General features: G+C 40.7%; 1 protein-coding gene across 21 annotated transcripts in view; it reads right to left on the bottom strand.

Moving 5' to 3' along the window:
* Positions 1-20,342, bottom strand: part of PLPPR5 (phospholipid phosphatase related 5) — a 202,723-nt gene that overhangs the window by 61,632 nt on the left and 120,749 nt on the right. For 17 of the 21 annotated variants that reach the window (XM_090146304.1, XM_090146296.1, XM_090146298.1 and 14 more), the window contains one exon: positions 18,712-18,900. The exons of 3 other annotated variants lie outside the window; for them this stretch is intronic. In XM_090146304.1, coding sequence (XP_090002430.1) covers positions 18,712-18,900 — 189 coding nt within the window. Of the gene's footprint in view, positions 1-18,711; positions 19,011-20,342 lie in introns of those variants that run through there. One more of the 21 variants, XM_090146307.1, reaches the window with a different exon arrangement.

Below are 20,342 nucleotides of genomic sequence, written 5' to 3'. Positions count from 1 at the left end.
CAGGTAGGTCCCACAAATGCTCACAAAGGAACAGAAAGAACACAGTATGCAAATAGATCAGGATGTATTGAACCAATATGAGGCTGAAGGTGACAATTTCCTGGATTGCATCATTGCCAGCAACAAGATGCGTTGTCACCATGAGCTGGAGTTAAAATGGCAGCCTATGGAGTGGCAAGTATGGATTCCCCATCAAAGTTCAAGATGCATTCCTCAGTGGGTAAAGTGATGCGCACTGTCTTTTGGAATGGGAAACGGGTGATCTGTCTGGATTTTTTGGAATCCAGACAAACCATTAACTGTGCTACATCGCAACACTGACTAAGCTGAAGGCTCAACACTCCAGAGTCAGGCCAGAGAAGAGGACAACTCATCTCTTGTGACATAATGCCAGGCCCCATAACAGTTTAAAGGACATGGAGTACATCATCAATCATCAATAGATTGTCTTACTATACCCACGGTATAGTCTCAAATTGGCACCTTCTGACTTCCTTCAGTTTGGGCTGATGAAAGACAGACTGGGAAACATCTTCATAGCAACAATGCTGTCACAGAAGCTGTCAAACAGAGGGTCATCTCTGCTGGTGCAGATTAGCAAATGGTAGTGACTGTGTTGAAAAATAGGGTTTTGTAGCTGAGAATTTGCTCTATTAAACAGTGTTGTGGTGCTCTTCGTATCTATTGTATTTGCCATGGAAATAAATACGAGGCATTAATTTTGGAATGACCTACGTACAATGCTCAATCTCTTGCAAGAACATAAACAAAAAATACTCCAGCAAGCTGAACTCTCCAGTTTTGGGCAGACTCTCTGAACCTGCTGATCACAAAGGCTCATATTTCTGGCTTCCATGGAAGCTGGGATAGCAAATAAGACAGCTGCTCATTCCGTTATACAAAAGGAGAACATCCCTTCCAACACCTTGTCTTCATCAGCTTCATCTGTGCCCTTGCTGCTAGCAACCATTTCTACTTATTACATTCCCCACTTTTGATGATGACCTGGATGAAGAAAATTCACTGCTCCAAAAATTGCAGGGAGCAGCATTCACATTCTCAGCTGAATGAAAATGCTCTTAGAGAGGGTACACAGGTGCAAGGGTCAGAACAGTGAAGAATTCAGCAGTGACTAAATATTTGATATAATGGGCTAGTGCTCTATTCTCAGAAGTAATGTGAGTGGGATATGCCACTGAGCACAACAGGCATTTATCTTCATGCTCCTGTGGCTATTGTTTGATAGAATCCTTCTGGAATTTGGCAATAAATACAGATTCTGTGTTTTTCTGTACTGGCAGCTCAGGAAAGCAATTCTCCCTTCCTCCATCCTTCTGCACAAGTGCTGCTCATCTCAGTAATCAGTCTAATGATATTTCAGAAATGGAAGGAAAATCTTCAGCCTCCGTAAGTCCAAGGGGACCTTTCTCCTCCTTCTCTCTGGCACCACTTTTCTCAACAGCATAAAGGAAAGGAACAGCTCTCTCCTTCTCGCATTTTTACCAAGACTCATATACATGGTATATTTCAGGAGAGAATAATTTCTGTATCTTCTTGATTGCAGAGACCATCACTGTCCCTTGCACTCCATGTGGGAGTCACAACAAGTAAACAAATGGCATTTAAGGCAGAATTACTTGTGCATTTCTTCATTAAGTCTTTCCCCTGACCAGTAACAATACAAAATGCAGTACTGGATATGTACTGAAACAGGCTGCCCAAAGAGGTTGTAGAATCTCAGTCTCTGGGGGGATATTCAAACCCCACCCAGATGCTTTTCTGTGCAACTACTCTAGGGAACCTGCTTTAGCAGGGAGTTGGACTAGATGACTTCCAGGGCCCCTTCCAACCCCTATGATTCTGTACATATGTTTATACAAATAATTTTCCCAGTCCTTAAATAAAAATGCAGTTTACATAGCTGCTACAAAAAACAACAACAACAAACACCAAACCAAAACCAAACCAAAACAAAAAAATGCACAACAAGAAGGACCAACCAACAGGCACTGGTCTAAGTGCTGATAGGCAGAGGCCACGTCCCAATCCTACTGCAGCTTCCCTGTGTGACTGTGGAGAACACTTTTAGACTTGGTTCACAGCATGAAGAGTAATAGAAAGAATACAAATCATCCTAGATGAAGATATTTAAAATTAATATATGCTACATTACTAGCATTCAGATTATCCTCTCTTTTTATGAAAGCATGGAAAATAAGAACTAAGCAGAAACAGAACAGAAAATCTAAATCATGGAAAAAGTTCTCCTAATCATCTCCATGGCAATCGTGCCCATTCTGTGATGTGCCAACCCTTTCATCAGACAGCAATTCAGTTTGGAAGGAGTGAGATCTGATATCTAAAATTAATACTTCTTTCACCTCTGGCTCCTGATTAACTAACTTATTAGCTGATATATTTCTATGATGGTTTTGGATTAGCAATATCTGTCTCTTTCCTTGTTTATGCATAGGATGCCTGCAGCATTTAGCACACATTCCTATACTGATTTCTTCCTCCCAAATATGTTCATATTTTTTCTGTATTAGTCATTTTTAATCCAGGCAAACTGTTCCCAGTTTTAGCACTGCATGTCAATTTAAAAATCTGATTTCTCCTTCCCAAAATCATCCTTCCAGTACAGTCTTAACTTGGTTCTACATATCCTGAGCTTTCTCAACTTGAAATGTCAAGCCTTACTCATTCCAAACATTAGAGCTCCAGCAGCTCTGACCTTGTTGATTTTCCACTAAACTGACTCCAAAAAACCTTTCCCATGTCACATATTGTTTATAACAGTATCTACCTATGCAAATTAATGACCTCCAATCAGCACTGGAGAGATACTAATGAGTTTTATTTTATGGATTACCCTCTCTTGTATGGCATAACTTTCTATGAAACCCCAAGGTTCAAATTAGCATTAAATATGCATTTGATGACAAGATATTTGAAGACACAAAGTTACTTAAACAAGAAAGCCTGAAACAAGGTTGATAATAGTGACCACTTTTAATTGGGATTAGGAAAGAAATTTGTGTATATATTCACTGGCATTTCCTGCTAATATCTGCTTTAGAATCTACAATTATTCATCAGATATTTAATGCAGGCCAGGGAACGCAGTAGAATACATGGTTCACTTTCTGCCAACTCTCAGGGTTACACTGTAGCTACAGCAACCACTCAGATAAGATGAGTAACACTGAAAAGCAGTTATTGCATTAGAAGGACTACTAAATATTCATCCGTGTTTTGATGTGTTTGAGTTGAGAACTGTTGACAATATTGTACACTCTAATTTCTCTTCTCACTTCCTTTTTTCACGCATTGTATTTCACTCATTCAGGCAAGACTCAATCCCCAACCAAGGCTTCTGTGAGACCATCTGCAAGAAATAACATGACAAGGGTTTCTCCGCAACAAGAATGGGCATCTCACTCAGCCCACAGATCCTCCTTTTGATCTAAAACAAACTTCCCCACACCACCTTCGCAGGCAGAAGGGAAGTTGGAAATCCAAACCGAAACATTGACAGTTATCTCTGGATCCCTAGACAAATCGTTATCATTTAAGTTGCATGGTCTTCCCATTAATTTCATTTACGAGATTTCCACTTGAAAAAATGGGGTAAGATTCTTTTAAAAATACAACTTTAATAGGGTTTCTTGCTCCTGTTCATTATCCTTTCTTCTTACCATGTAGCAATATACCACAGAGCACAGTGGTCTCTAGTGTTTGGAAAATCAAGCCACATAAAACCTTGATCATCAGATAAGCTCCACTCCCTGCTCTAAGCTAAAATTCCTGTGAGGTGACAGCCCTGGCAAGAAAAAGCAGCAACAGTATTTCTAGCAGTAGCAATTTCAAGTTAATTATGCAGAGCTTTCCCTTGAGGCCATTTCCTTTGTGTTTTTCTTGTTTTCATTTCTTCTTGCTTCCTTAAACTGACAGCAAATGCCTGGGTTGATTTCCACAGGAGCACATTTTCTGCAGTAAAAAATGACCAGTAGTTTTGAAGAAAATGAAATAATAAATCTTAGGTAAGTCTGCCTGCTATTGATTAAATACAAAACATCCCTCTTGCATTTAGCATGATGGTATAGTACCATATTGCACAGCAACTTCTGCAGACCTAGGGAAAAGGTATGGGGAAAACACTGCTTTTGTAGAGAAAAGATGGTGGGGGAAACAGCAATTCTTTTTCCAGTAAATTTTGTTTTAAAACAATATGCCCTTCTTTTTTTTTTTTTTTTTTAAAGAAGAATATTAAAATTTTAATATGTTTTTTGGCATTCATGGCCATTTATAGAAGAAAAATATCAGTATGTCTAGTGGTCCAATAAACTGGGGAGCTTCAAGGTAAGCCTGGGACTATGCAACCACGGAGACTTCACCAGCTTCACCACTCACTTCTCAGTATCTCCATTCATTATTTTACTGTATAACAGAAAAAAATGGAATATGTAACTATAGTGTCTCTAAAGCTTCCTTTTTTTCCCCTTTTTCTTTTTCTGTAACTGAGCAATTGATTGTATATTTAAATCTCTCCTCCTCTAGAGTATGCATGCGTCATCTGGCAGGCAGCGCCGGCATGTCAGCACCATCACCGGCGCTGGAATGATACACAGCACCGTGCAAAGCTTGGTTACGTAAGAGATCATTCTGAGAAACAGTCACCAAACACCGCTGAGTGAGCAGCCTTGTACCACTGCATAAAAGGCCCATCTCGGCTATGCTGGGGATGCTACAGCAAGGAAAGCAAGTAGCACCAGGAGAGTGCCAGCACTGCCTGCATCCCCTGCTCTCATCTGAGTGTCTTCCGTCACTGGGACGTGAACAGTGATCAGATGCTCTCTCCTGCAGTTCTCAAGAGGATAGGACATGGCCAGGAACTGGGAAAGCTCAGTAGTACTAACACAGCAGTTGGAGAACCGACCGTCTGGCACCTGGCTCCAGAACTAACTTACCACTGGCATGGTTTCACATTACTGAGACGGAGCTTCATGAAGAACACATCCTAAATGGCAGCAGATAACAGACTTCGGTGAGAATTGTTCTATTCCCCATGTGACAAAACTTTCCTATTTAAAAATAAATAACATCTATAAAAGCAAGGATAATTTAGAGAAAATCATCCACATCTAAAATTTTATTGATCCAATTCTGTGGATCAGAAAACACTGATGGGGAAAGGAAAGAAGGAATTCAAAACTGCCTTCTAAAAACAAGTAGAGCAAGTAATCAATTCACTTTCCAAAAAGTACAGTTATTTCAGGCTGAAATACTCCAGATAAAGTTTATATAAAACTTAAATGAGTTCCTTTTAAGTTCTCACCTTCTTTTTGGAAACAAACAAACAAAAAAACCTGAAGGAGCTATTATCCAAACTTTCCAAGCTCCATACTTCCTTCAACTGACACAGGAAGATGACTTTTAATCTGATCAAAAAGCAATTAATTTCAGTTTCTGGATGTACAAGTGGTTACTAGAAAAAAGTCATTAGTACATGTAATTATTTCATTTGGGATTTTGAACAGCAGCTTTATGTCAAATTTTTCCACATCTTTTTTTTCCTAAGTGTTTTGCTCCAACATTTAATATATAATACTTGGAAAGGAAAAACAAGTATGTTCAAAATCCAACCATTTCTCTTCCTTATGAGAATATAAATTCCATGCAGCATCGCTGTGATGTTTTCAGCCCTGAACCAACTGCAGAAATAACATCTTCTATTCAACTTTAAGTGAAATATGAAAAAAAAAAACAAACCAAAACAGTAGCTCCTTATGGCATGGTCTTGGTAAATCCCTCTCACTGTCTTGACTATCCAAAAAACAATTTTTAAAAATTTTTTTCATCTTGAAAGAAGCTTGTTTTTTAATCCATCCTTGCATGTTGAGAACATTATTCCAAGGTGAACACGATACTAGTGGCAACAATACCTACACCAATGATCATTTCCAGCAGCTATGTTACTTCTTGCTTTAATGCCTCGGTGGTCTACACAGCTACAGTTTCCTATTCAGGATGAACATCCAATGTAAAATTCAACATAAATGCTCTTTCATCTCTGTTTGAATAAAAACTGATCATGTAAAAAGACATCTCTTAAAGATTCTGGTCACAGACTGGTGGTTTTACAGTCAGTATATGACTAGAGCCAACTGTTCTCAGACACTCAGAGGAAGGAGACCATCTGAATTTTCTGCTTTTCACACTGTCTTACTTCTACTCAAGGCCAGTTACACCATAGAGATGTTATTCCTGAGATCAGTTCAAGGAAATCCATTTTTGCTGAAATTGCATAGACATCAAGCAACTGAAACTAAAGGACAACTACCCTATCAACATAAGCACTCTGGTGTTTTAATATACCTACGATGCAAACAGGCTGTTTGTATGAGTAATACCTGGAAGATTCCACAAAAATTATATTCTGGCTTACTGTGACAAAATACACATCTGCAAGACATATATCTATCATTGTTCTTGACTTCTTTGTTACTGTCCATTACTATTTGACCTATAATGATAAATTTAAGTAGATAACTCAATAAAACAATTTTATGTTTTTTTAAATTAAAAATTATCTTCACAATCAAAGAGCCTTGAAAGCACAACTAGCTGCACTTGAGTTATAACAGCCTCTGTATAACTGTATCCTCTCAATCAAAATCTTGAGGATATAACATAATTGCCAGCCAAAAACATAAATGTCATTAACTTTTTCCAGCTGAAATCAAAAGGTAAAAACCCCACTAAATTTAATAGGATTAGTCCTAAAAACACCTATGGCACTATAGATAAAAAACAATATATCAAAATGGGAGATATATTTTAGCTATAAATGACATACCAAGATAATAAAACCAAAAAAACCTATAATTTCTACAAGGGGGTGGTACTACCTGTTTCAAAATTGGTATTTTAAATCATGCAAGTTAGAAAGAAAAGTCCAGAATTGTAGTACTCACACATAAGCATATTATCTAAAAATAACTCTTCTTAAAAAAAAAAAAAGTCTTCACACAGCAAGCAACAACTGCAGAAGATCCAGATGTCATTAAAAATGAGTTAAGAACACTCAAAAAAACTATTGCACACAAAAACTTTGATCTAGAACTATGAGAACTTTATTCCGAGTTGTCTCATTTCAGCTGTATAAAATACTAAGTGTAGAAACAGCACTAGAAATACTGAGTAGAAAACCCACACTTCTACTGTCAAAGACAGCAGGAAAAAAAAAAAAAAACAAAAAAAAACATACAACAATCATCAAACTAACACAAATGAACAAATGAAAGCTTTCTAGAAAAGGGGACTATAACTTGTATGGATAATTCTGCCATGGAGTATAAATGAATGGAACCATTCCACATCTGAACTGACTTCCAGGAGACCCACAGCATAATTCCAGATGTAGTTACTAGAGATGCTGAGCAATGAGAAAGGATCAGAAAGGAAAGGAGATAAGACCCTCTCTCAGGTGCTCCCCTAACAGCTGATAAGCACAGGTAGAAAGTGCTGTTCATCATTCACCTGCCCCTCTGTTCTCAGTCTTGAGAGTTGTAATTTGACAGCATGCAATTATTTCTCTTTAATAATGTTATTGTAATAAATAAATACGCTCAAGTGATGTTTATTAGAAACAGAATCTTAATGAAGGCATAGAAGTGGGAGCAGAGAGTTGTTTGATTATCAGAGGTTTTAATGATTACTTAAATCTCCTTGCGAAAATGCAATGGCAAGGAATGAGCCAACAAGCTTTTTTCAGAGCACATCCCATTGCTCTTTATTTGATACATATGTATGCAAATGCAACGTCTCAATAACGATTCTGTACGTACTGCAGATCAAATATGGGGCATTTACTTTAGGGTTTTGTGCAAATATGACTTACATTGCTCTTGTCTCTCTTTCAACTCTGCTACACCATGTCTATTTTAGCGCTCCTGCCACAAATCCAGATGGCTGCAGATGTGCAGCTGGCAACACTATGTTGTCTGACCCTGTTTAGGAGTTTATACAATGCAATGCTTGAATTAAGAGGAAGTCCCAAGTGCCCTCATTAGCACAGCAGCCAATGAGCTGAAACAGAAGCAGCAAGAGTGGGAAATTTCAGCAAAAAATTCCTAGTACAGGAAATGCCTACAAAACAGAGGGGAGATTGTATACTTTGCTGTGAAGACAGCAGAGCATAAAAACGGCTCTTTTAGGCAGGCTACGGTACTCTGAAAACTAATTGCAAAGTCTACAAGCCAAAAAAAATCCCAGCTACTATTCTTCAACATGTGTCTCTATTTCCTTCCACTCATATAATCATGCATGTTGGTTTCCTCAGCAAAGCTCACCTTCTTTGCATAGAACTACACAATAAGCCAACAAGTTGCTGTGTTTATCAAACAATTTCAAAAAATGCTCAACTGGCGAGAGACATGTTTGAAGGATGAATTAATCTATTTCTCATCTATTTCGTGAAGTTCTGACACTGACTGTCTTTGTGGTAGACTTTATAGGACTTGGCATTTGGTCTTCTCTGTGAAGACAATATATGAATATTTGATAAAATACGTAATTATTACATAAATGTATTTACATATATTCTGCTTTTAATCAGGGTTGGATGTAATCTTACATTGCTTGAGCAATTTAAGCTCAAAGTATGCTGTATTGAAAACCGCTTTTACACACTATGCAATATGCTCACCTTCTTAGGTATTCTGGTGTGGTGAACTAATTTCTTCAGGCTTCTTTTCCACTGCTGACATTCAAGGTTAAAAAAGTATGTGAATTCAATTATAAATCAACCATCTAAACCAGATTGTTTCTGGCTGCACATTTTACATCCACGTGTATGTAAATATATCAAGGTTTTGAATTTGTTTTTGTCATTGTTGTTTGTTTTTCTTAGTGATTTTTTTTTTTTTTTTTTTTTTTTTTTAAGAAATAGCCTCTGCTTTATGATTTCTTCCACTGTAGAACTCACACAGCCATCATGAAACAAAAGAATTTCCTACTAAAACCACAGTGCTGACTCGTCAAATGGTTCAATGAAAAGGTGCTATCAGCACCATACTCATTCATAATGTCTCTCCTCTCAGGAAAGCCCTTCTGTTCAAGGCAGCACTGAGTCACATGATGAAATCCCACCAATGCTAAGATATTTAATTAATAAATAATACAATTCTTTCTACGCAGAAATCTCGAAGCCCAGTTTCACAGTTACTGTTTCACACCCAGGTAGTAAAGGCTACACCCTACTTGGGTGCCCAGACCCTTTCATCACTGGCACAGCCTGACACAGTTCACAGCCTACTCTGTGCATTCATTCTGCCAGCTGCAAACATCCACAAACTACTCACACACCCTAAGGTCAGCCCGCCTACAAATCTCATCTGCCTTTGCTAAATATTCTGGAAGAGTCCCCACGAGTCACCCAAATGCTGATGATGTGAGCCCAGCACAAGCATTTGGCACAGAGGGACCCAGCAGGCAGGATGTCCCTCTCACTGCCACATGCATATCTATGGCATGGTGCAGCACAAGTCCCTGCCACCTCCCTGGGCCTCTCAGGCACTCAGCTCACACCTGGGAGATGCTCAGCAGCTGCAGCCTGAGAGCAGCCTCAGAAGAGCATGGGGGCACCCTGACCCCCCCCCACCCCCCCAATGGCACACACGTAGAAAATCATGGTGCCAGGAGGCCCTGGACACCAAGCTCCACTTATGTACACATGACCAAACTGCTCAAACTCGTGCATGCCCACATGCTGCTCTGCAAAGAGATGAACATGGCTGTGAACAGGGAGGGCAGAAACAGCAGGCAGCAGCAGGCCAACCACACTGGAGCCCAGCTGTGAGCAGAGCTATGTTTGCAGGCAGCCTGTGCACCCACACCACAACATCCAAAAAGGTAGCTTACATTGGCTGGTCTTAATTAAAGCTGATCAAGCTAAAATCCTTTATCTCATCCTCCCCACAGGCTGTAGGTAGGCATGTGGTTGGTCACTGCAGTTCAGCTGACCCATAATTAACAAATCTTTAAGCAGAATTAATTCAGTCATGTCTGAGCACTAAATTGGTATGGACATGTCACAGAAATCTCTTTTACTATCCAAAATAACCACACTGTGAAGCTGAGTTCCACTTTGATTCTAATTCTTAATTCTTGATTTACAAAGAGACAAGCTACAAATTGACCAAAGAAAATCCTCATAAAATCATCCACAGATTGAATGACAGTTAATGACTTCCCTTCTAGAGACAACAGGAAAAGTTCCAGCCTAAAACAACAGGTGTTTTAAAATGTTTTGTAGAGAAATAAAAAAGCAGCTGAACAGCAGAACAGTTGGGCTGGCTTTTTTTTATTATTTTTTTTTTATTTTTTTCCTTAAAATCCCTAACCCTATGTATGTAAGAGGCAACAAGTCATATCTGCAGAGAGGAAAAAATGCTATTCATAAAGAAGAAACCCCTTTGAAAGTATAAGTGGTTGTACATGAATACAAATGTATAAGTTATTAATGAATCACCATAGTTGTATAGGGAGTAATCAGGACATTAATAAAATGCATGCAAAATTGCAAGTAACAGGGTATGTTGTTGTCCAAAATAGCAAGCAGAAGTGGAATTCACAGCTTACTGCTTTCACTAGAGTTTAACAAGAGAGTGATTTGTTTTTCTTTTTTAGATTTATGGTGCCTCCTACCCAGGAAATAGAATACAGGATCAAGATCCAATTTAAAAGTGGTACTGAACAAATTCTGAATTACTAGTAGATTTAGATTTTTTAAAACTAGTAATTTTTTTACTGCAGATTTGTTACTGCTTTATGCTGGATATAATTATGTAGGTTGCTCCAAAAGTAATGCCTCCTGTTTCTCCACGGAAAACACAACAGATACAAAGAGCAAAATAACACTGTTCAATAAAGCAAATTCTCAGCTACAAAGTACTGTTTTTCAACATAGTCACCACCATTAACTATGCATTTTTGCCAGCCTGCATGCTGCATTTGTACAAATCTTCACCAGTGGAGGTAAACCGCTGAAACACACCCCTCACTGCCTCACTGAGCTCACACCCACTCTTTCGTCTCCATACATGTTCAAGCAAGCATCACTGAATGTCAGTGGGTATCATTTTTCCTGCAAGGAGGAATACACTGATACACCTTTGCTTCATGCGCATTCCCACGTCAGACACCATTTGTCAGGCTGCCCCTGTGCTGCTGTCTGTCACACAGCCACAAAATGTAACAGAACATTGGTGGGAAGGTTCAACCTTTACTGCCAGACCCACATCCACCTCCAGCATCACAGGTCAACATAATAAAATAAGAGGCATCACTATCGAGGTGGCCCTTGTACATAAACACCTGCAGGGGAGGTGAAGCGATATGAACAAAACCAGACTTCTCATCAGAAGTATAAAGTGTCAGAACGTTTGCCTTCCTTTTCCAAAGCCAGATTTGCTGTACCATAAAACAAGCATTAAGACTAGTATGTACACAAAGAATATTTATCATTAGAACACCATGTCCCATGATGCTTTCTGGATACTAGTGATGTGGTAAATCCACCACACCTAGGCTCTTCATTTATAATCTATGAAGTATTGCACCTTAGCTAAACAAGACCCATTTATGGCGAAAGCAAGGCCACCAAGCACTTCAACGTATCTGAGAGAAGCTACAGGAACATGGTAAGGATTTTTAAACATCACTGTGCTTAAGGCTGAAAACCACTGCTAAAACCATTTAAATTTCTGCTTTGGTGGTCTGTTATTTTGCATCATATGGACACTCATCTCTTCAATCCTGTACGATGTATAATGGACACGAACTGCCTGATGTAGCAGCTGATTATTACTTTGAGCCTACTATTTCAGATTACAAACTGTGCATACAAATTCCCTAATCGTATGGTGCAGGATCAGTTGGATTAACAATTTCTCACTTACATATAAGTGCATCATTTATAGGACAAGCAGCCATTCAGCTGCTGCAAACAGCACTCCGTCTGCCTTGCTCACATCTGCTTGCCACTTTCCATCCAGAGAGCCCATCAAGGGATGAAGCATATGGCCTCGAGATGGATCATGTTTGTAAATGGTGTGCATAGCAAGCACAGCAGAAATTATAAATTCAATTGGAAGTACAAACATGTCTTGTTGGCATCATTCATGTAACCCATCACAGAATAAGGGGAAGACAGACAAAGAAGAACTGCAACAAAGCCCACAATGGTTCTGAATCTTTTTTTGTATCTCCTGGTTACAGCTCTGTTGGATTAGTGGTTTCACTCTTGGATAAAAACAGCATCAGACTATCAAAGCATGTATTTGTCTTGCTAAGTGCCCCAAAAGGCCAGAACTGACATCTGGTACACAAGGTTACTGCAGACCTTAACTGCATGATGTAGTTTGTGTTCTTAAGTAAAGTTGCAATGCAATTACCCCTTCACAAAGGAAGAGGATGATGTAAACAGCCCCTTTGCTTCAACATCTGCCAGCACTGCCCTCTGCCAAAAAAAAAAAAAAAAAAAAAGGCTTTCTGAAGGAAAAAAGAAGTGAGAACAGAAGAAGAAAAGTATCAAAGAAAAGAAGTTGCACCTGTGTACGCAGGTTGAGTGAAGAGTTACAAAGACAGAGAGCAAAAGGTCCCTTCAGGAACAACTCGATCACGGAGAAAACAAAGGATTCTGGCAATTGCTTCTTCATGCAAAGTCTAAACAGCTGTCTGTCAAAAGCACCAGAAAGAGAAGGACACACAAGCTCTCAAAGACGTTCCAGGACTGTTGAAACACCTCACACAGCAAGAGGCAGAAGACAGTTTCTGATATAACTAAAAATATTTCTGTTTGCTTTCAGAGGATAAATTTGATCTACTTACTAATAATCTCCAGCTGCATTATCATTACCATATTCAAGGCAGGACGCAGAGACACATTGGAGCTCAGTACCTAGCAAGAGAAGTCACTGCTTCCTAGAGGAGTGTTGGGGGTAGGCTGAGCGCTTTGCTGGTCAGTTCCTCATGTTTGCCTTAGAAGTGTGTATGAAAACAACATCTGAATACCTCACTATGCTTTCTTAGATTTTTTTTTTTTTGCCCTGTTACACAAAGCTGCTGACAATTGTGCATCCCTGCATTATTTATTAAGTTTTCCTGATTTAGTTCCAGCAGAAGTGACAAAACAGCTTAGTTTCCTTCAGGATGCATTGAAGTCACTTCTACTTGAAGAAGCAGAACAGGAGAGAAGCCTTTTATTCTGCCCTTGTGCTGTTGGTTGGGTTTGTTTTTCTTCCCAACAGTACTAAAGTGTCCACAGAAGCAATTGTATCAGCCAAGAAGCAGGAAAAAAAAACCCAAAATAGATAAACGAAACATTTGGTGACGGTGATGCTCTCTTCTGACTGAGGCCAGGAATGAAAATCATTTGAAGCTCTCAGGTGTGAGGGGAATTCATAGACTGCTAGCACAACAAATTCCCAGAAATATTCCTTTTTCAGAACTCTCAAGTTGAGTTTTTTTCCTTAAGTTGTAAGAGATAACAGAGTACTTTCATGTCCCAGAAATGCATCACAAGCCAGTACCCTTTTTTATGTGCGGCGCTAAGTTATATCAGAGTAGAATCATTTCAGAGAGAACCACAGCTTAACTAAGGCTGCTCTGACAAGAACATTTTGAAAACTCAGACTGACAAAATCAGCTCAGCCCTGGTATCACACTCCATGATATTGTAGGTGTAAGAAGGAAAAAAGGAACTAGCAGGTTCAAAAGGAAGGGAGACAGGCACATGCCCAACCACATCAGCTCTGTGTGCTGGAAACAAGCAGTGCATCCCCGTCAGGTCCTTGTCCATCCTTCACCTATTCTTGACCTGCCCAGGACTGTAACTACTGAGAGATCAGCAAAGGCACTAGAGATAAGAGACTTCTGACATTTGTGCTGAGCCTTCAAAAGGTGGCTCCTTTCCCTCTTTATTCCCAGTTACCTCGTGGTTTCTTAAAGAATCAAGATACCATATATCCTACAGGTGAACAATATTTCTCATTTCCCTTCTCAGTTTGTTGTTGTTGTTGTTTTTGTTTGTTTGTTTTGTTTTGTTTTGACAGGTTTCAAAATTCCTCAAAGTTCAGTGAGAAGAAACTTACAGGCCAAACCTAATCTGAAGGCCAGAACATCCGTCATTTGTTGTTGTCATTTTTACACCAATTTCTTGCCTGAAACATGTCAATTTAAAAATTCAGCTGATCTAAAAAAAAAGTACAACACTTTGTCTAAATTGAAGATATTGTTTTCAATGACGCTATTAAGAGGATTATGCTTTCAGTCTTTAAGTGGTTTATAGAGAACATATGAGTATCTAGGCAAATAAAAGTGTATGTTTTATGAGTAAGTACTATAATTATCTGCTTGTTACTTGGAAATAAAAACAAACAACATTAGCATAATAAAACTGTTTACACATCCTAATGAAAATGTGTCATTATCTTCTCCTGACTTTTACAAAGCAGTCAGCGTACATCACCAGTCCAATACTGAATTTTACCCCAGGTGTTAGATGAATTTTTATTTTTATTTTAGGCGATGCATATTAGTGTTTGGACTCACTGAAAGAGTCCTTGAGCATGGTTAATGGTATCATAGAGAGGTCAAAATTAATAAGATCTACTAGAAAGAAGCAGTGCAGAACTGATGGCTCTCTGGATTCTGAGAAGAGTTTTACAAATCATTTCTATCTTGAAGCTGAAGGATTAGCCTGACGTAAATTTCCCAAGCTACATCTGTCATAAGAAGACTAAAAAAGAAACCAGCCCACTGAGCAAGAACTGGCACTTTAGGAAATGGCTTAAATAGCACAGAGCTCTCAACTAACACATCTACACTCATTGCATATTTGAGTAGACTCAAATCAAGAGCACACTGCTTGTCACCTTTACACCTGACTTAAGTGCTGAAAGAAAATAAAAAGGTATTGAGCATTCCAGCTGTCATTGCTACAGACAGTAAAAGCACAGGCATGCCCAGCCAGCGCTCACTCTTTCAGCTTGTGTTGCCAAGACAAGCGGGAGGTCCCAAGCACATGGCAAGTGCTGCCTCTATGGGAGTCTCATCCTCTCTTCCTGGAATCTCCTACATTGGATTTCCACATACTTCTGAGAGCAACAGCAACCTCATCAACACTACATAGAACATTCTACTGTTTATCTGCCTTACACTTCTGATGCAAACACATCTACCCTCTCAAAGAATTACTTTACCTATGCCCAAAGGTGACTTCGTAGTCCTTTCATAAATATTAGTATTAGATTGGAATGGAGCATGTTTTGTTACATGGCAAGCTGCACCTGTATACAGCCATTAAAAGAAAGAAAAAAAGACATCATTCAGGCCATCGTGATTTTCCAGTGGAAGAATTTAGAGCAACAGAGTTAACAGATATATACATCCATTAGAAATAATCCATAGAACACAGACTGAAAACCAACAATAAATGTGTGTCCTGCTCAAAAGACTGGAAAACAACTGAAAAGAGGGAGATGAAATTCTCATCTTACAGAATGACTGCTGGATTCCTCCAACTGCTGTTATGCCTATGAAGTTACAGGCTCTTTGAACAGTAACCTCTATAAATAGACAATAAATTGTCCACCGAAGTGAACAGCACAACATTTTAACTTCTTGCTAGCTGCAACATGATATAGGAAATATTTGAAATACTTGACATAAGACTACAGATATTCAAATTCAGCAAGTACCAAGTGCAGAGTATGAAACTCCTTTTCCTGAGACCCAGTTTCAGATCCCTATATTGGAGCAGTGCAAGCCAAGTGTTACAGTTCAGCAAGCAGCCTCTGCTTCTGGGCAAGGGCTCCATTTGCCAGATCCAAACCCTGCAGACCTGTGACCTGACAACCAGCTGCGGCTGTCCTGGCATGACCTGGGGCAGGCAGGCAGAGGAAGCAGCAGAATTGAGAACAGAAGTGTGGCAGTGATGTGGCACTAGAGCTGCAGGAACGTGTTACTAGGAAGCACCATCTGGAGGACTAACCTGAGAACTTTCAGGATTACCATAGTGCTCACAGGTACAACCCTATCAAATGATCCAGATCCTGACTGATGCTTCAGCACACACCTGTGCCCTATAAGCAGACACTGCATATCTGCTGCTGCAGGTCTGGTGTGCCACAGGAGCAGTGGAGGAGCAGCTGTGTCACAGCTCACAGCACCCACTGCTGATGAGGTGCTCACCAGGACAGACCAGCTACTGGCACTTGACTTTTTGAGATTTTGGACAGCAAGTATGTGGAAAGAGCAAAGTCACTTGCAAAATCTAACTGTTCTCATTTTAGAGCAACTTAAATAAAATTCAATCCAATGGATTCCCCCATGGAGTCACATTAGGGAAACCTGGATTGAAGCACTCATAGCTCCAATGGAAGAAGTTCCAATCCTACCAAAAAAAAAAAAAAAGAAGAAGAAGAAAAGAAAATGTTACCCAGAGCACCAAGATAAGGAACCTCCAGTGATGTATCTCAGAACTCCAGAAAAAGCATTAATTCCACAAGACAAGCAAACAGGAATAAATAAATGTCACACTACAGAGTGCAGCTAGAAGCATTGGACTAACAGAATACTGTGTCAAAAAATGCAACAGAAGAGGAAAATTCCGAAAACAGAAGTGAATTTTCCAGAAGTCATAGTACTTTTTCATTGATTCAAATCCATATTTTTCACAGGTCTGTGTTTGTATCCTTACAGGCAGAAATATAAAAACAAATCATGCAACAAATACATATTTCATTTATTAAGAAAAAAATACGCAGAGCATCTATGTTCAAAACGTCTTTAGACAAAACAGAAAGGAAATGGAACAGAATGCCATTAATCCTTGTGAAATCTTAACAAGAGAGTTTTACTACTGCTAAAAGCACACAAGCAGCTTTCAGCAGAAATATCGCCCTCACCACTGCTTTCAGTGAAAGACAATTTTCATCTCATGCATGACAGAGCAGCTGTCTTACGAAGCACTAAACCCAGGAAGACTGCCCAAGGAAAATCAGAACAGAACTGTGTCTGCAGCCTGAAAGATTTTGCCTTTATTAAATAATGTTAATGATGAGATTTGCTGCTGCTGAAGTCATAAGATTGACATTCTCAAAGGCTGAAGTCTCCACTTGGTAAAATAAAAGTTAAAATCAAAAAGTGCAACCTGCAATGTGACTTTTCATGCCCCAACCCACCAGTGCATCTCATTTGCCTGAGACAGTTAAGATAGCAAGAGGAAGAATAGTTAAATATCATTACATTCCATTACTAAGCGTCTACTGAGGCTAATTGCAAGACTGGCAAACCAAAATGCCATGGTGATGTCTCTGATGTCACCATCTAACACCCAGGAAATGAATGGAAACAACCAATCCATTTTGCTGACACACATTAGGAAAGAGTGAGCTCCTCGTGAACATATGACAAAATCTTCATCGTGTCCAGAGCCAAACTGAAGAAATAATTAAAAGCAAACCAAACATTACACACAACAGAAAAACAACACCAACAAAATAACCTTCAAAATCTCAACAGCATTTAAAGGTTGAAAAGACCAAACAAGCAGACAAACAAAATGGTCAACTAACTGATATTAAAACAAAGAAGAACAGCAAAACAAACAGTTGTACAGCATATTTCGCTAAAGAATGTTCATTCTCTAGAATGAAGAAGTTCATTCTGTAGAAGAAAAAAAGAAATCCACTGTAAATGACTGCATTCTGATATCTTAAACAGTAAAGCTGAGCCCAACCATGTGATTTTGTTGGATGCTACCTCAGTGCTCAACAGAATGCTGTCTGCAGTTACAGCAGCATCAGCTTCATGAAGTTTTCTGTTCCCAGATTTTATTTTATTTTTATAGTTTCCTGAAAAGGTACACAGCCATTAAAGCTACTACCTTAAGAGGCCTCCTCTTCCTGCAAAGGTGTGTTGCTTTTTCTACTGACAACAAAGAGTCCACTAAAATGAACTCTTTACAGGGAGTTTGTGTCCATGTAACTGTGTGTGCACCCAGCGACACTGCATCTAATCCAGCCCTGATGGCTGCATACTCCCATCTCATTCCTTCCCAGTCAGGGATCTTTGAATGATGCCGATGCCCTCGTTCTCTGACAGCACAAATAGTGCATGCAACAATTCCCTCCTAGCTTTTTTCCCCAAACAGAAGAAAAACAGTGAAATAAACTTCTTTTTTGATGCATCCATTTAAACCTGACTGACAAGTCACAATGCATTAGAGACACAGATTCAGCTTGTATGCACATCAGTAGTTGTGACATATGGAGACGACTGAATTGAGCAAAAACGATTCTAACCCGTTGACAACACAGTTCATTTTCATCATAAATAAATACGCTGTCAGAAGGTTTGTATTTAATTAGTACCAGGTGAAGTGTTCGTTGTGGTAGCCAACAACCAGATGTCCCCGCAGGTAGCCACCTGCCTGCACCTGACACACATTTCCAAAGAGAAACAAAACAACCCAAATAATATTAAAAAAAAAAAAAAACCCAAAGCCAGCCAAATAGGACCACCAATACGCGATCCGGTGGTTATATAAAGCGATGCTAAAAATAAACTTCCGAGGCGCGGGGCAGGCACAGCAGCTCCCTACTGCCTTGCCCCGGGCAGCCCCGCGGCGGTCCCCCCGCTTACCACCAGCACGGGCACGCCTGCGGTCAGCGAGTAGAGGAGCACCGGGGGCACGGCGCTGCTGTCCTCCGGGCCCGGGTACGGTTTGCGGTACGCGCCCTCGTAGCAGAAGAAGCCTTGCACGTTGACCGCGAAGGTGTCCGTGTATTCGAAATAGTAAGCCAGCATCACGGTCCCTGCCATGATCACCATCTGGAAGTAAAGCATGCTGGTGAGCGGAGAGGGCACTCGCATGTACGGGGGCTCCGGCGGCCGCGGCGGCCCCGCTCCCCGGCGGCATCCACCGCGGGCGCCGGCGGGGCGGGGAGCGCGGCGGGGCGGGGTGGGGCAGGGCAGGCGGTGGCCCGGCCCGCCGCTTCGGTACCGGCTCCAGCGAGGCGCCGGCTCGAGCAGCGGGCGGGCGGGCGGAGCGCGGCGGCGAAGGGGCGGCTTCGCTCCGCCTCACCCCGCCCCGCGCCGGCAGCACCGCGACGCCGGACCTCAGCCCTCCCGGGAGCAAAGGAGGCGAATCCAGAGCCTCGGCTGCCGCGGGAGAGGGGCTGCCCTCGCCTCAGCCGTCCGCTTGCGGGGCGGCCCGCCTGGAACGCATCGCGACTGCCCCGGCCCCGCCCGGTAGCTGTGTGTTCCGGCGTCAAAAGCTTCAAACGGGCAATATATGCTCTCCTGTATACGGATAACTTCTAAAGGAACTCACGTTGACAGCTTTCATTTAGCAAACGGGTAGCTGCCATAGCCCAAGTAGCACCTCCAAATAGAACGTGAGTCTGCTTCAGTGTCAGAAGAAATCACACAGACTCAAAGCATTCCACTTAAAAATACCTATCTGCACATCCAAAGAATGAACAACAGCGCCCTGTGCTTGCACGGAATCACCCATGTGCAGGCTCTGGTCCACATGCTGAGCATCAACAGGCAAGAAGTTACTTCCAGACTCCCCCATCCCCACACTACACCATGCTACCACCAGCAGCAGCCTGTAAGAGACTCCTTAGCATCAAAGATTGCACTTGGCCTACTGAATCACAGCTGTTAGAAATAACAAATTGCATTGGATAACCCTGCTTTTGTAACGTGCAATCCTTCCTCTTGCATTGCACTTCGGGTTTAACTGTTTGCTTTCTTCTCCTTTCTGGAGAGATTTGTTCATCTTCAGTGCTGTCAGTTCCCATGTATTTATTTTTAATTGGCCCTTGAAGAACATACTTTTCCCGTCTGGATTCCACATCCAGTCTATTTTTGTACACTCTTAACATACCCCCCAGAATAATCTGAATCATGCCATTTGCATTGCATTCATCAGTCTGCTCTGGATAGTTGCGTACCTTTGTGAATAATGCGTAGTGAGACATGAGACATCTTGTGGTGAATTTTGCCTAGCACATACTTCATTTTCCCCATTTCCTTAGTTCAGAGTCCAATATCCATTATCAAACACACATAAATCTTAATTTCTCCCTGTAGGTCGCACACAGATAGCTACATTGTGAAATTATAAGGCCCAAATCTGGGAGCAGGACTGCAGTGTGCTCAGCTCTTCAGCTGCAGCCAAGCAATGCCCCACAGGAACACTGGGAGCTCCTCATGTGCAGCTGTGACTATGGCACAGTATGCTGCTGCATGACTAAGTTCCAGTA

The sequence above is a fragment of the Phasianus colchicus genome, chromosome 9, assembly GCF_987193195.1.
Source record: "Phasianus colchicus chromosome 9, bPhaCol1.hap1.1, whole genome shotgun sequence".
Lineage (NCBI taxonomy): Eukaryota > Metazoa > Chordata > Aves > Galliformes > Phasianidae > Phasianus > Phasianus colchicus.
Note: the sequence above shows the minus strand (reverse complement) of the source record. Positions and strands in the feature narration are given on the sequence as shown.